This window comes from Lissotriton helveticus, chromosome 1_1 (genome assembly GCF_964261635.1).
Source record: "Lissotriton helveticus chromosome 1_1, aLisHel1.1, whole genome shotgun sequence".
Lineage (NCBI taxonomy): Eukaryota > Metazoa > Chordata > Amphibia > Caudata > Salamandridae > Lissotriton > Lissotriton helveticus.
In genome coordinates, this window is record NC_136057.1 from 90,590,321 (window position 1) to 90,603,564 (window position 13,244).

General features: G+C 46.9%; 1 protein-coding gene across 1 annotated transcript in view; it reads right to left on the reverse strand.

The window, feature by feature from the left end:
• The window catches only part of LOC144754766 (uncharacterized), a 54,183-nt gene extending 47,471 nt beyond the window's left edge, over positions 1-6,712 (reverse strand). Inside the window, exons 1-2 of the mRNA XM_078643004.1 lie at positions 6,684-6,712; positions 3,799-5,205 (exon numbers count right to left, since the gene is read on the reverse strand). Coding sequence (XP_078499130.1) covers positions 3,799-5,173 — 1,375 coding nt within the window. The 5' untranslated portion in view covers positions 5,174-5,205; positions 6,684-6,712. The remainder of the gene's footprint in view (positions 1-3,798; positions 5,206-6,683) is intronic.
• Between the last annotated feature and the right edge of the window lie 6,532 nt (positions 6,713-13,244).

The following is a 13,244-nucleotide window of genomic DNA, read 5'->3' on the forward strand; positions in this document are numbered from 1 at the left end:
TGAGATTAATGCCCTCACAGCACCTTTGTGCGTTTTTTATGTTTGCAGGTTGCATTAATTCAAATTGCACTGCCTCGGAGCACGTGATCTTTTGACACGCTGCCCTTCGACTACTGGTGGTTGCTGGTATGCAGCTAATGGGCAACCATGAGGTAAATTATTGTATATGTCCTTCGTTTTGGTGTGTGTATTGTTGTTGCAACATCAGCAGTTACATTATGTTCACACATACTATCTTTCCGCTGTGATGTATGCGTGTGTTGTTTTATTTTATCACAGGTTATATGAAAATTGAGAAAAACTTAACCCTAATCAGTAAACCCCAACGCTGCCCTGATGAATTTGCTGAAACAATAGCAATGAAACATGTTGGCATCATTTAAGCATGGTATAATCTGGACCATTTTTAATTCTAAACTACTTGCAGCAACAGAATAAAGTCAATACAGCTAGCGAGTGGGTCCTAGTTTTATTAGCATTGGCCATCTTCCTGCACGTTGGCCATTGTAGGGTTTCTAGGTGCACTCACTTATTTTTGGTCACTTTTGGGAGACAGATGAGCGGTTGATTAGATCGCTTATTTACACAGCACTTTTTATAGTTTGTATTCACACATCTATAATTATCTGGGTGTTTTTCTCTGTATGTTTTGTCACGACAAAGAGAGAGCGACCAATGATGAGAAGTGGGTAAACTGACAATATCAGGTAAGGAACCCCCTCGGGTGTTACTACCGTGAGGCGCTCTCTCTGTGTTCTCACACGTTTTTGTTCCACGGGTGGGAATGAGATAAGACCTTACTAAACGTTGTAGCATTTACACCACGACCTGCAGATTAGTGTTAAGGATACACTTCTTGAGTAAGAGTATGACCCATTGTGCAACTCTGCCCCAGATCTGTCTGACATGTTGGTGTCTGTTGGAGGAGGTATTTTGTGTTGAATACTGACTGAGTGGGGGGCTGCCTCCTCCTCCTTAGTACCTTCCCCCTTGAGCTCCTTTTGTTGGTTATACCTGTGGGGAACTAACCAGCTTTAAGAAACTTTTAAAGACATGGCTGTTTTAGATGTGCCCGCCCACCAAGTACCCATCTCTCAAAGCTCCGAGAGATCCCCTTGGGGATGATTCGTTTGCGCTTTATACATTGATAAAGTAAAGTAAAGTAAAGAAAAGACAATATGTGGCTTACTTTGGTGCAGTACAACCACCCCTTGACTTCCTCCCTGTACCTCAATATGCTCTCCCCTTCTAGCTTGGTTACCTCACTTCACCCGGTTCGCTCACCGTCCTAGCCTGAGCTGCGGCAGCGTTTTCGCACCTCCTGGGGGAGGTGGGGATCCACCAATCCTCGCTCCACTCCTCTACTTCATCCGGGTTATCATTGCCGTTGTCGTCCCGTGCTCTCAACATCTCTTCCCTCTTCTCTCCTCCGGCATCCTGCTGCTACAACTCGATGCACACTCCGGCCTCCTCCTCAAAGGGTCTCTCCGCGTCTTCAGTCTCGGCCTTTTCTTTTCTTGTCGGCCTTCCTGATTGGTCCGTCTCCATAAAGCCACCTCCTTCTTCCTGCAAGGTGAGGTCTGGAGCAACAGGTTAACCCTTGCCGCCCCCTGGTTTTCTGTGGTATCTCCAGCTTCCAGGACAGGTAACGGGGGTTCAGGGCCCTACTCTCGGGGTCCTCCTCACAGGAATATATGAATTGTGTTCAAAATGTACTGAAAATGTTGCATTGATTGCTGAACCACTTCACAACCTTTTCAATAAGAATGTTTGATTTGTCTGGGGTTGGAGACCGGAAAGTGCATTTGCAGAGATTAGGGGAAAACTGCTCAATGCAGCACTCCTGAGTCCATATCTACCAGGCAATGAGTGCTGTATCAATGATGATACTGGTAGCATTGGCAATGGTGCTGTAGTGACTCAAGGTAAAGGAAATGAGGAGTGTGCAATGCATCACACACACTGTGACCACATGAACGTAAACACTCAACGATTGAGCATAGGATGTAGGACTGCACGTGGGCAACTAAAAAGTTTCAGTCATCCTTGTGCGGGACCAAGTTCAGAATATGAACTGATAATCAACCTCTTTTGAATGGTAATACCAGTGGGGGCGGGGGGAGGGGGAAGAGAGAGAGATTGAGAGAGAGAGAGAGCGAGAGAGAGCGAGAGAGAGAGAGAGAGAGAGAGAGAGAGAATATATATTTATATATATATATATATATATATATATATATATATCTATATCTATCTATATATATATATATATATATTATTTTTTTAAGATCTGCTTCAGATGCTTCCTGTGCATCAAAAATTTGCCATTGTGCTGTTGGACTACATGTGTAATGGCCAAGCAGAGAGGATGAACAGATTGGCCAATCAGGGTTTTTTTTTCAGGGCGGGTATCAAATGTGGACGATGCTGTCAGGGCTATGCTTACAGCTTATCGCAACACACTGTACGGCACCATTTTGTGCTGAGAGGTAGAAACTTGAATGATTTGGTCCTCGTAATGTTCACTGAATTGTCTAAAGAGGGGCTAAGACACAATAGCTATCTAAAGAAGGAAGAAAGATTCATTGACCTTCAAAAGATGCATGTGATATTGTAAAGCTATTGGTCGCATAAACATGATCACAGAGCCAATAATCTTATGCAATCATAGTACTCTCGAATGACTGGGGGACTCAGATGCCGAATTTCCACAGTAATTCCACATATCTCAGAGCCAAATTTCCACAGTAATTCCATATATCTCAGAGCAATCACGATACTTCACCCACCCTCCAGCAGAGTTTCTTTTATCGCTGATATTGCCGATTTGGAGGGAGGAAACAGTGAGGGAAATGTAATAGGAGACATAATGGCAGACACAGCTGAGGCCTTATAATGGGGCCCATATTAGATAAAATAAACATAAGAAAATATATCACCCAATCATGTATACTGTAATACAACTAACCCGGCTTGATATTCAGACCACCTTGTACTGTGCACCTGACCCTACAGACAACACTTAATCTTGAAACCTCTTTGAACTTGTACATTGTTCTACATGATGTAGTATGTTATAATAAAACTGACCCTCTCTGACCTGCAGGCCCCCCAATTCTATGTACATGTACCTACAGACTACAGATATAGACCACTTCTTATCGAAGGCTCTGGGGGGCCGCGGACCTTACCCCAGCCATCCCACCACTACAGACCTGACTTACAGATCACTTGTCCTCTTCACACTGCCTTCCTCTCCTCCTAAGCAGTAGACCCTGACTGACCCAGAAATCCTCCTATATTCTGGGCAATCACACATCACATAGACCCAGACCCATCTCTAAAGTGCTTTAGTGTGCACTAGCAACAAAAAAGGGCAATGTTACTCTTGGTGAATAACACCTCACTTTCATCTCACACTTAGGGGATGGTGAGTATCGTGGAGCTTCGATTGAAATCACAGATTCTGCCACTAATTCCTGTGCCCGGAATGGGGCGTCTCATGCATAGACCAGAATTCATGTCATTTTTCTTGTGCAGAGTCCCAATTCTTAGCCGATCACTGAACGGGAAGGAGAAACTCCTTTGCGAAAATAAAGGCGATACTAGGTACATAACCGCTTCTGGTGTACTCAAGGCCCCGCCCCCAAAGATACCAGTCCACACAACTCAGATTTGGCCCCCCGCAGGCCTTACTAAAAATGTGGAAAGATCCACTTTGGAGATATTTTATGCTACATTCCCTCAGAACTGTACAAGTTACTCGCCATTCTGCATGTTAATTCAGTACGAACCAAATACCTGGGATGGCTTTGAGCAGCAATCCATCTGCGTCTGTATTTCCTTTCTCCAATGGGTCTCTAGCGATAGCTCCATCAGTATCAGGAACATTCTGTGGCAGGAAGGATGAGGATCCAGATGGGCCCTGCGCATCAGCACATGTTGGTTGTAGGTCAGAGTTCTCATATCGGTCCTCAGGATGCAGTGGATCTTGCTTGTAGTTCTGATCGTAGTCCTCAGGACTCGGTGGTTCTAGCTTATAGCCGCGCTCTGGACTGAGTGCCTGAAGGTGCATTGGTTCGTTCTTGCAGTTCCGATGTGGTTCATGTGCATCAGACAGCACCTGCAGGCATGTGTTGAGCTGCAGACTCTGGTCTTCTTGAAATGCTGGTTGTCTGCAGAGGTTTTGCAGTTGACCGTCATCATCAAACCACAACAACTCTTGCTTTAGGAGTACACTTGGTCCCTCCCCATCTGGGAGCACTGGTTGTCTGCAGTGGTTTCGCTGTGGCTCATGTCCCTCGTGAAACAGTGGCTGCATGCAGACGTTCTGTTGTGCGCCCCAACTATCTGCATACAATGGTTCCTTCTTCACGTGCTCCTCTTGTTCCTGTTCAACTGGGAAAACTAGTTGTATGCACTGGTCCAGCTGTAGTTCCTGCCCATCATCAAACACTGGTGGAAGACGAAGGCTTGGCTCACCTGGGGTGACTTGAACATCCGGAGGAGGGCACCTGGAGACAGTACCATCCTGCCGTGGTCCAGGGCCAGCCGGAGACAGAGGTTGGGGGTACTGTCTCTGGTTTGGTTCATGCCCATGAGGAGACAGAGGTTGGAGGCACTGGCTCTGCTTTGGTTCATGCCCATAAGGAGACAGAGGTTGGGGGCACTGGCTCTGCTTTGCTTCATGCCCATGAGGAGACGTAGGTTGAAGACACTGATTCGGCTGTGGATCACGACCAGGTGAAGATGTAGATTGAAGGCATTGGTTCACCTCCTTGGCCCTGACTGAATGATTGATCGGAGGGGACCTGCTGAGAGGACAATCTCTAACCACCACCGGACTGAACCTCTCCAAAGACAATGCCCCATTTTCAAGGTGATCTAGACCCTTTGCTATCCAGATTTGCTCCATAAGCCCAGCGACTCTTGACGGCACGTCCTCTAGGGTATTCTGCAAGTTATCCAGTTTGGCTTCCAACTGCTTCAACATAGATAAAAGGATCATGTTAGGCGGGTTCCCTGATAGGGCTTCTATTTCACAGTCCCTCTGAGCATCAGTTTGGGATCTTGAAGAAGGCACATTATGGATAGGAGAAGAAGGGAGTGCAACTCCTACGGGTTCAGATGAATACTGCACTTCGCCTTTTAGTCTTGGAACCTGCTTTTTCTCCATTTTGAAATTCTGATGTTCAAGTCTTCAGATGTCTGTGAAGGGGAAGAAAATAGAAAAGACAACACATTATCACAGGACAATTAGGTCAAAATACTCCTTCCTGTCTTACCACATGTTGTTTAAGTTTTAAATAAAAATTATTCAGTCCAGCTAATGGCTCGAAAGAACTAAATTGTCTCACGAGCTGGAGAGGATCTACCCTGCTCAAGGCCAGGCTGTCCTCGAGGACATCAGGAGTTACCGTGCTACACATCTAAACCCCGCTCAGTGCTGCCCTTACATGATATGGTGAGATTTCATGCAGGTCCGCTCTGCCCTGCCGGAGAGGACTCCCTATCCAGAGCTGATCTGTTAAGCTTCAAAATTTATCAGTATGACCTCATCAAACCTAACCCTATAATTTAACGGACTTATTATGTTTTTGTAATTCTTTATTTTACCATAATAGATATTCTCTATGAAATTGAGCATTGAGGAATAATAGATTTAAAGTCCCAGATAAAAATACAAATTTGCTGGTCAGAAGCTACCCATGTCACATAATCTCTGCTGATGGGGTCTGTCCCTAAAATGAATCAATTAAAGCCACACACGAAATACTTAGACCCATAAAGAAAGAAGAGGCACTCACGTTTTTGGTAAGAAACATTTTATTCTCAGTTTGTACCTAATTTACTTGTGCCATGTGAGCCCTGCTGAGGAAGGGTGCAGACTATGTGAGGAGTAGGGAATACGGGAAGAATTTGCAGATGTTAAGGAGAGTCTTGTGAATGCTCACAGTCTGCATAGTTTTGCCCCATTGCGTTGTTACGGACGCCAGAGACAAGGGCCTAGGAGTTGAACTGAAACAGCGGCATGATCGGAAAGAAAGTCATGATTGCCTTTGCATCTGGGGCTTTGCTGGAGGCTGAATGTAGACATTCCACTACTGAGAAGGAGGCATTGACCATGCTTTGGGCTCTCAAAATAAACATTCTTGTGGAGTGTAGGAAACTGTAAGTAGAGGATGTTCGACCAGTCCAAACTGGACCCAACCTATGCTGGTGCTACAAGGCGCCTGCTTTCTAGTGTCAAATAAGAGGCAATCCCTTTCAGGCTTTTAATATGATACATGCACAATGACACGACTCACAGGCCTTGCCAGACCGAGAAAGCACTGTTGATCTTTACTTTCAAGCTCTACATATTTTGAGCAAAGAGCGGAAGCGTGCCCATCTCCGAAGGCTAGTAGGCATCAAGGCACTAGTCATTATGACAATTAATAAGCAGAACTTCTGTCTTCTCAGCGTTTCACTTTAGTTTATTGCAACCTAGCCTCTGCTATAGACAGGCATTGTTTGGTGGAATGTGAGGCGCCCTCGCCCCCCTCTGCCCCCGCCCTTCCTCCACTCCCCTCCTCGCCCCCCTCTGCCCCCCTCTGCCTCCCCCTCTATGCCCCTCCCCCTCCCTCCTCAGCCCCCCCTCCCTCTTCTGTCCCCACCCCCCCCCCCCCCTCCCCCCTCAGTCTCACCCTCTCTCCTCTCTCAGGGTCTCTTCTCTTCTCTTCTCTTCTCTTTCACTGTTGGAAACTCATGATCAGTTTCTCTTCCGGGTCACCCGGGGCAGAGTCGGCAGAAGCAGCAGAGCCGATGGAGCTCTCCTCGGGCCTGAGAGGAGAACAGTGTCCGTGTCACCAGAGGCAGCGTCAGCGGCAGCAGCGGAGGCGGAATGAAACCTCCTCTCAGAAGGAACATTAGCTCCGCCCCGCCCTCTCAGTAATGTCTGCTTCCAGGTCAGCGGGGGCAGAGTCAGTGTCAGTACCGGATGTTGCCGAGCTCTCCTCAGGCTGTTGTGAGTGTGATAGTGTCCGGGTCACGAGGGGCAGAGTCAGCACCTGCAGCGAGCCCCAGCCTCCTACAGAGGAGAGGAGTCCTGAGGGTCTGTCTGTCTGTTTGTCCAGGGGAAGGAGGAGTCCTGAGGGTCTGTCTGTCTGCCCAGTGGAAGGAGGAGCCCTGAGGGTCTGTATGTCTGTCCAGTGGAAGGAGGAGCCCTGAGGGTCTGTCAGAGACACCTCCAAAAGTAATTCACGTCCTCTTGCTATTTGTGAGGAAGACTTCCCACTACTGATAATTTCTACTTTCCATGACCATGGAAGTGCCTTCCCAGTGTATGCCTGTGATTGGAGGGTCTGCCTTTTTGCAGTATTTTCCATGTACTGGTGTTCGGTGCCCTTTTGTAACATGCACACACCACTCTGCCCTTGTAACACACGGCTGCTACCTCTCACATGTCTTTACCTTTGATACTTGCACAAGTGCCACCTTGCCCACGTAACGTTTGTTCCTGAGCCTGAGTGTCTAGCACTTATTGCAGGACTATACCTCTAATTATACTCTGTTTTCTCTTATAACTGCACACTTGTCACTTTCATTTCCTCTTGTGCACTTTTGACTACCTCATGTATTTTGGTTGCTCACAATTTTTACTCAAGTATTTTGTTTGCTCACGATTGTCACTATTACCTTTACTACCTCATGTATTTTGGTTGCTCACAGTTTTTACTACCTCATGTATTTTGTTTGCTCACAATTGTCACTATTACCTTATGTAAGTAACGTATGTTTTTGCAATCTGTTCTTTTGTAATGTTTCTCATTATGTTTCATTTCTGTTCCTAATGTGAAGCGCTCTGACGCCTTCGGGTAAAGTCCGTGCTATATAAGAATGCATAAATAAATAAATAAAAGGAGGAGCCCTAAGGGTCTGTCTGTCCAGGGGAAGAAGGAGTCCTGAGGGTCTGTCTGTCTGTCCATTGGAAGGAGGAGCCCTGAGGGTCTGTCTATCTGTCTGTCCAGGGGGGAGGAGCCCTGAGGGTCTGTCTGTCTGTCCAGTGGAAGGAGGAGCCCTGAGGCTCTGTATGTCTGTCCAGTGGAAGGAGGAGCCCTGAGGGTCTGTCTGTCCAGGGGAAGGAGGAGCCCTGAGGGTCTGTCTGTCTGTCCAGGGGAAGAAGGAGCCCTGAGGGTCTGTCTGTCTGTCTGTCCATTGGAAGGAGGAGCCCTGAGGGTCTGTCTGTCTGTCCGGGGGAAGGGGGAGCCCTGAGGGTCTGTCTGTCTGCCTAGGGGAAGGAGGAGCCCTGAGGGTCTGTCTGTCTGTCTGTCTGTCTGTCCCGGGGAAGAAGGAGCCCTGAGCGTCTGTCTGTCTGTCTGTCCAGGGGAAGGAGAAGCCCTGAGGGTCTGTCTGACTGTCCAGGGGAAGGGGGAGCCCTGAGGGTCTGTCTGTCTATCTAGGGGAAGGGGGAGCCTTGAGGGTCTGTCTGTCTGTCCAGGAAAAGGAGGAGCCCTGAGGGTCTGTCTGTCTGTCTGTCCAGGGAAAGGAGGAGCCCTGAGGGTCTGTCTGTCTGTCTGTTCAGGGGAAGGCGGAGCCCTGAGGGTCTGTCTGTCCAGGGGAAGGAGGATCCCTGAGGGTCTGTCTGTCTGTCCAGGGAGGAGGAGCTCTGAGGGCCTGTCTGTCTGTCCGGGGGAAGGAGGAGCCCTGAGGGTCTGTCTATCTGTCCAGGGGAAGGAGGAGCCCCCATGGTCTGTCTGTCTGTCTGTCCAGGGAGGAGGAGCTCTGAGGGTCTGTCTGTCTGTCTGTCTGTCTGTCTGTCTGTCTGTCCAGGGAGGAGGAGCCCTGAGGGTCTGTCTAAGGGAAGAAGGAGCCCTGAGGGTCTGTCTGTCTGTCTGTCCGGGGGGGGGGGGGAGAGGAGCCCTGAGGGTCAGTCTGTCTGTCCATGGGAAGGAGGAGCCCTGAGGGTCTGTCTGTCTGTGAAGTGGAAGGAGGAGCCCTGAGGGTCTGTCTGTCTGTCCAGGGGAAGGAGGAGCCCTGAGGTTCTGTCTGTCTATCCAGTGGAAGGAGGAGCCCTGAGGGTCTGTCTGCCTGTTCAGAGGAAGGAGGAGCCCTGAGGGTCTGTCTGTCTGTCCAGTGGAGGGAGGAGCCCTGAGGGCCTGTCTGTCTGTTCAGAGGAAGGAGGAGACCTGAGGGTCTGTCTGTCCATTGGAAGGAGGAGCCCTGAGGGTCTGTCTGTCCATTGGAAGGAGGAGCCCTGAGGGTCTGTCCGTCTGTCCAGTGGAAGGAGGAGCCCTGGCTTCAGTTACCTTCAGTTTCAATTGTAGACACTGCAGGGGTAAGTGAGACTCTCACAACCATCGGCAACCTAAGAGGTGTGAATACAGCCTGGGGGTGTACTGACCTCACACCATCATCAGAGGAGGGGGGCAGGTGTACAGACCTCACACCATCATCAGGGGGGAGGGGGAAGGTGTACTGACCTCACACCATCATCAGGGGGGAGGGGGAAGGTGTACTGACCTCACCGCATCATCAGGAGTGCAGGGGGAAGGTGTACTGACCTCACACCATCATCGGAGGGTGCAGGGGGCAGGTGTACTGACCTCACACCATCATCAGGAGTGCAGGGGGCAGGTGTACTGACCTCACACCATCATCAGGGGTTGCAGGGGGCAGTTGTACTGACCTCACACCATCATCAGGGGGGAGGGGAAGGTTTACTGACCTCACACCATCATCAGGGGGGGGGAAGGTGTACTGACCTCACCGTATCATCAGGAGTGCAGGGGGAAGGTGTACTGACCTCACACCATCATCACGGGGTGCAGGGGGCAGGTGTACTGACCTCACACCATCATCAGGGGGTGCAAGGGTCAGGTTTACTGACCTCACACCATCATCAGGGGGGGGGAAGGTGTACTGACCTCACCGTATCATCAGGAGTGCAGGGGGAAGGTGTACTGACCTCACACCATCATCACGGGGTGCAGGGGGAAGGTGTACTGACCTCACACCATCATCAGGGGTACAGCCTGGGGAGTACTGACCTCACACCATCATCTAGTCAGTGCGTTATGGGAAGCCTTGGTCAACGATGACAATTCAAGTTACAATAAATATCTGTTCTCATCTTTACACCTAACCAATGCGGGTGATTTGTGGGACTTGACCTTGTCACATCCTACGTTTTGTCAGGCCATGAATAAAGCAGCAAAAATTAATTTGTTAGTTGAAGATAAAAGTATATTTTCACAGCGAGCCCATGCATGGATGGCAATCCTAACATATGTCACATTGCAACCGGCACCTTACCTTCAGCTAATCCATTCCATCCATCCATTCTGCCCTCCTTAGTCAAATGATGTAATGGACCTATAATCCTCCGCAGCAGGCTATACCGGCCATTAAAGGACCGCTCCATAGTTAAAGGCCTTTGCCTTTGGAGCTGTTAGGCCATATTAAAGATTTAAAATGTTTACAGTAGTCAGAAACATGGTTACTCCTTCAGAGAAATAATCATTATAGTATTTGCTAGAGGATCACATAAAGTATATTAATATTCAGACCAACACAACAACTGCTAAGAAATGGAAAATGGTTCTTCTATAACATCAAATAGCAAATCGACAGAGTCTGTTTAGTTAAAATGAAAGTAAAATTCTGAAGTATAAAATTAGGGGTGGATGTAAACTCCACTCCGCCCGCAGATTTCACGGAGTTTACTGGCACCCTTCCTTACTTTTCAGGTGATTTCAAGACAAGGAGGCCCACTGATGTGTACAAAGCAGGGCGGCTCAGGTCACTGATACTTGCACCATATATATTTTTGCATTTGTAATATATGCTTTCTTAAACTAAGTTATTATATACACCTTGACAACCTAGTCTGAAAGTCTATGAATATAGGAAGGATAATATTGAGTTGAAATCGATTTGGGACACTATGTCTTGGCAAGTCCAAGGTACAGAATCTCTATTTCGTGGATGTTTGATTCTAATTCCTAAAATCCAGTCATTGTAAAGCACGAACTACTCACTCTTACGGGTCTCAAGGTGCTGGTGGACGCCATGGAAACTAAGGGCCCGATGTAAGTGGCCAATTACTGGTCAGTAAACCCGAAATTCGGTACATTTCAGGCATACCGACTGGTATTGAGCCATTTCAGATGTAGGGGATGATTCGGTTAATTACCGAATCGGTATTTACCGATTCTGTATTTACCGAATCATTATTTACCGATTTGGTATTTACCGAATCGGTAAATGGCATGTAGGAAGCACTTTTAAGAGTGCTTATGTGCTTTAAAGATTCGTTATTTACCACCAACTATTAGTTGGTGGTAAATACCGAATACCTTTGAAAATGCAAATCTGTGCATTTTCAACAGTGCCATATGGCAGACATACATGCCTTTAGGGCATGTATGTGTGCCACATATGCACACAAGCACTATTCAAGGGTGCAACAGGGTGTCAATGTGACACCCTGCCACCCTTGAATGTTTCCCTATTTTACCTACTCGGTATTTACCGATTAGGTAATTCACATTCCTTCGTATGGGCCAGATTCGGTAATACTTACTAAATATTTAGCTACACAGCATTTACCGATTCTAGAATACAGAATCGGTAAAATTTGGTATTCTAGAATCGGTAAATGTACTTTACCTACATCTGGCCCTAAGTGAGCTATTGCCCAGAGTCACACGGTGCTGAGCTGATATGTCGCCGGAGCTGGGGATCAAACCGTGAGCCCTGTGTTCCGAAGTCAGCTGCCCTGGGCGCTGCACCACACTTCTCCACCCAGGCAAACTATTTTTCTGAACGACATTGTCCGGCAAACAACTTTTCTTGTGTTGGCAAAAATTAAATACGTGAATACTCCCAGTATTCCATCACTAAAACTCTTCCTGGTTGGCAGTCTTACACAAATTATACTAAAAAACCAATTAAATGGTATTATACAAAGCAGTACCTTTAATTCTTCAATCATGTATCAAGGTGAGTGGTTATTATGGCCGATAGACACAAATGTTGGTCACTCTTGCTTTTTTAAACTCAACATCTGAATTCAAATTAAATAGACCTTCACAAGCCTTACACTCTAACACTGTAACTAACAGCATATACTGTATGTAAATTGTATCAACGGCGGTTAAAACATTACAATTTATCTGCAGTGAAACAACATCTTTCTCTCAAATCCGAAGAATTGGATCTATCTGATTCCCTTTTGGGTCCAAAATCACCACGTTCTAAATGATTGGTTTATGCTGCTTACAATGAACTCTGGAAATTGTTGCAACTGGGGCCTGCAGTACGTTTACGTCAAATTGACCAAGATAATTTAGATATTGCTGTGGTGGACAACATTAATACATTTTCACCTCATATTTATACTTTCGCGAATATTGTATCATCTGTAATTGATATTGTGCAAAATTGAATCATCTTAGATCAATTATGCAATTTACCTGGACATTACAAACACTTAAGAAAGGTGGCGTTCCTTTTTTTCTTTTTTTTTTTTTGCAGAGTTTTATATAGCGCGAACTAGACCCGAACCGAATCAGGTATCAGAGCGCTTTACATAGCACCAGTTATGTTACATGAGGACACATTTTCATTTTAGGCACGGGGAGATTAAGTGATTTGCCCAGAATCACAGGGGGTTTTTGGCTTCGTTACCGAGACTCGAACCCAGATCCCCAGGTCCGAGGTCGAGCGCCTTAGCCGTCAGGCCAACCCCTCTCTTCCTTGGCATTATCTTAACAGTAACGCTTTGTTCTTACCCTTTTATTGATAGAAACACAGCAAACAATGACAATGAAAGAGGCTAGTTACACTATGTTACACATAGAGAAGATTGAACAACTCCCCTTCACTGTAGCGGCAACGCCATTAGCAGTGTTGTTAAAACAAGGGGTTATCTCATTGCCCATCTCAACCTTTCAGTTCAGTGACTGCATGAAACACTTTCCCATTGGTAGATATGAACCCCTTGGGAGCAGCTAAATACATGAGTTATGGTCCTTGCCCTTTACCTGTTGTTGTCAACATGAAAGTAAAAGTGACATTTTCTTACAGGACAGGAATGTGACTCGCGTGTTGGTCATTCCCTTGGAAGTCAACATGTTAAAATTCACGTCGCCTGTAATGTTTTGACCCCCAATTTGGCTTATTATTTAAAAGGAACTCCAGTTCCTGTAATAATTCCCACTATCACTTTGCTTTCAATTGGAAGCTATTTAGTCCTTAATATTTAG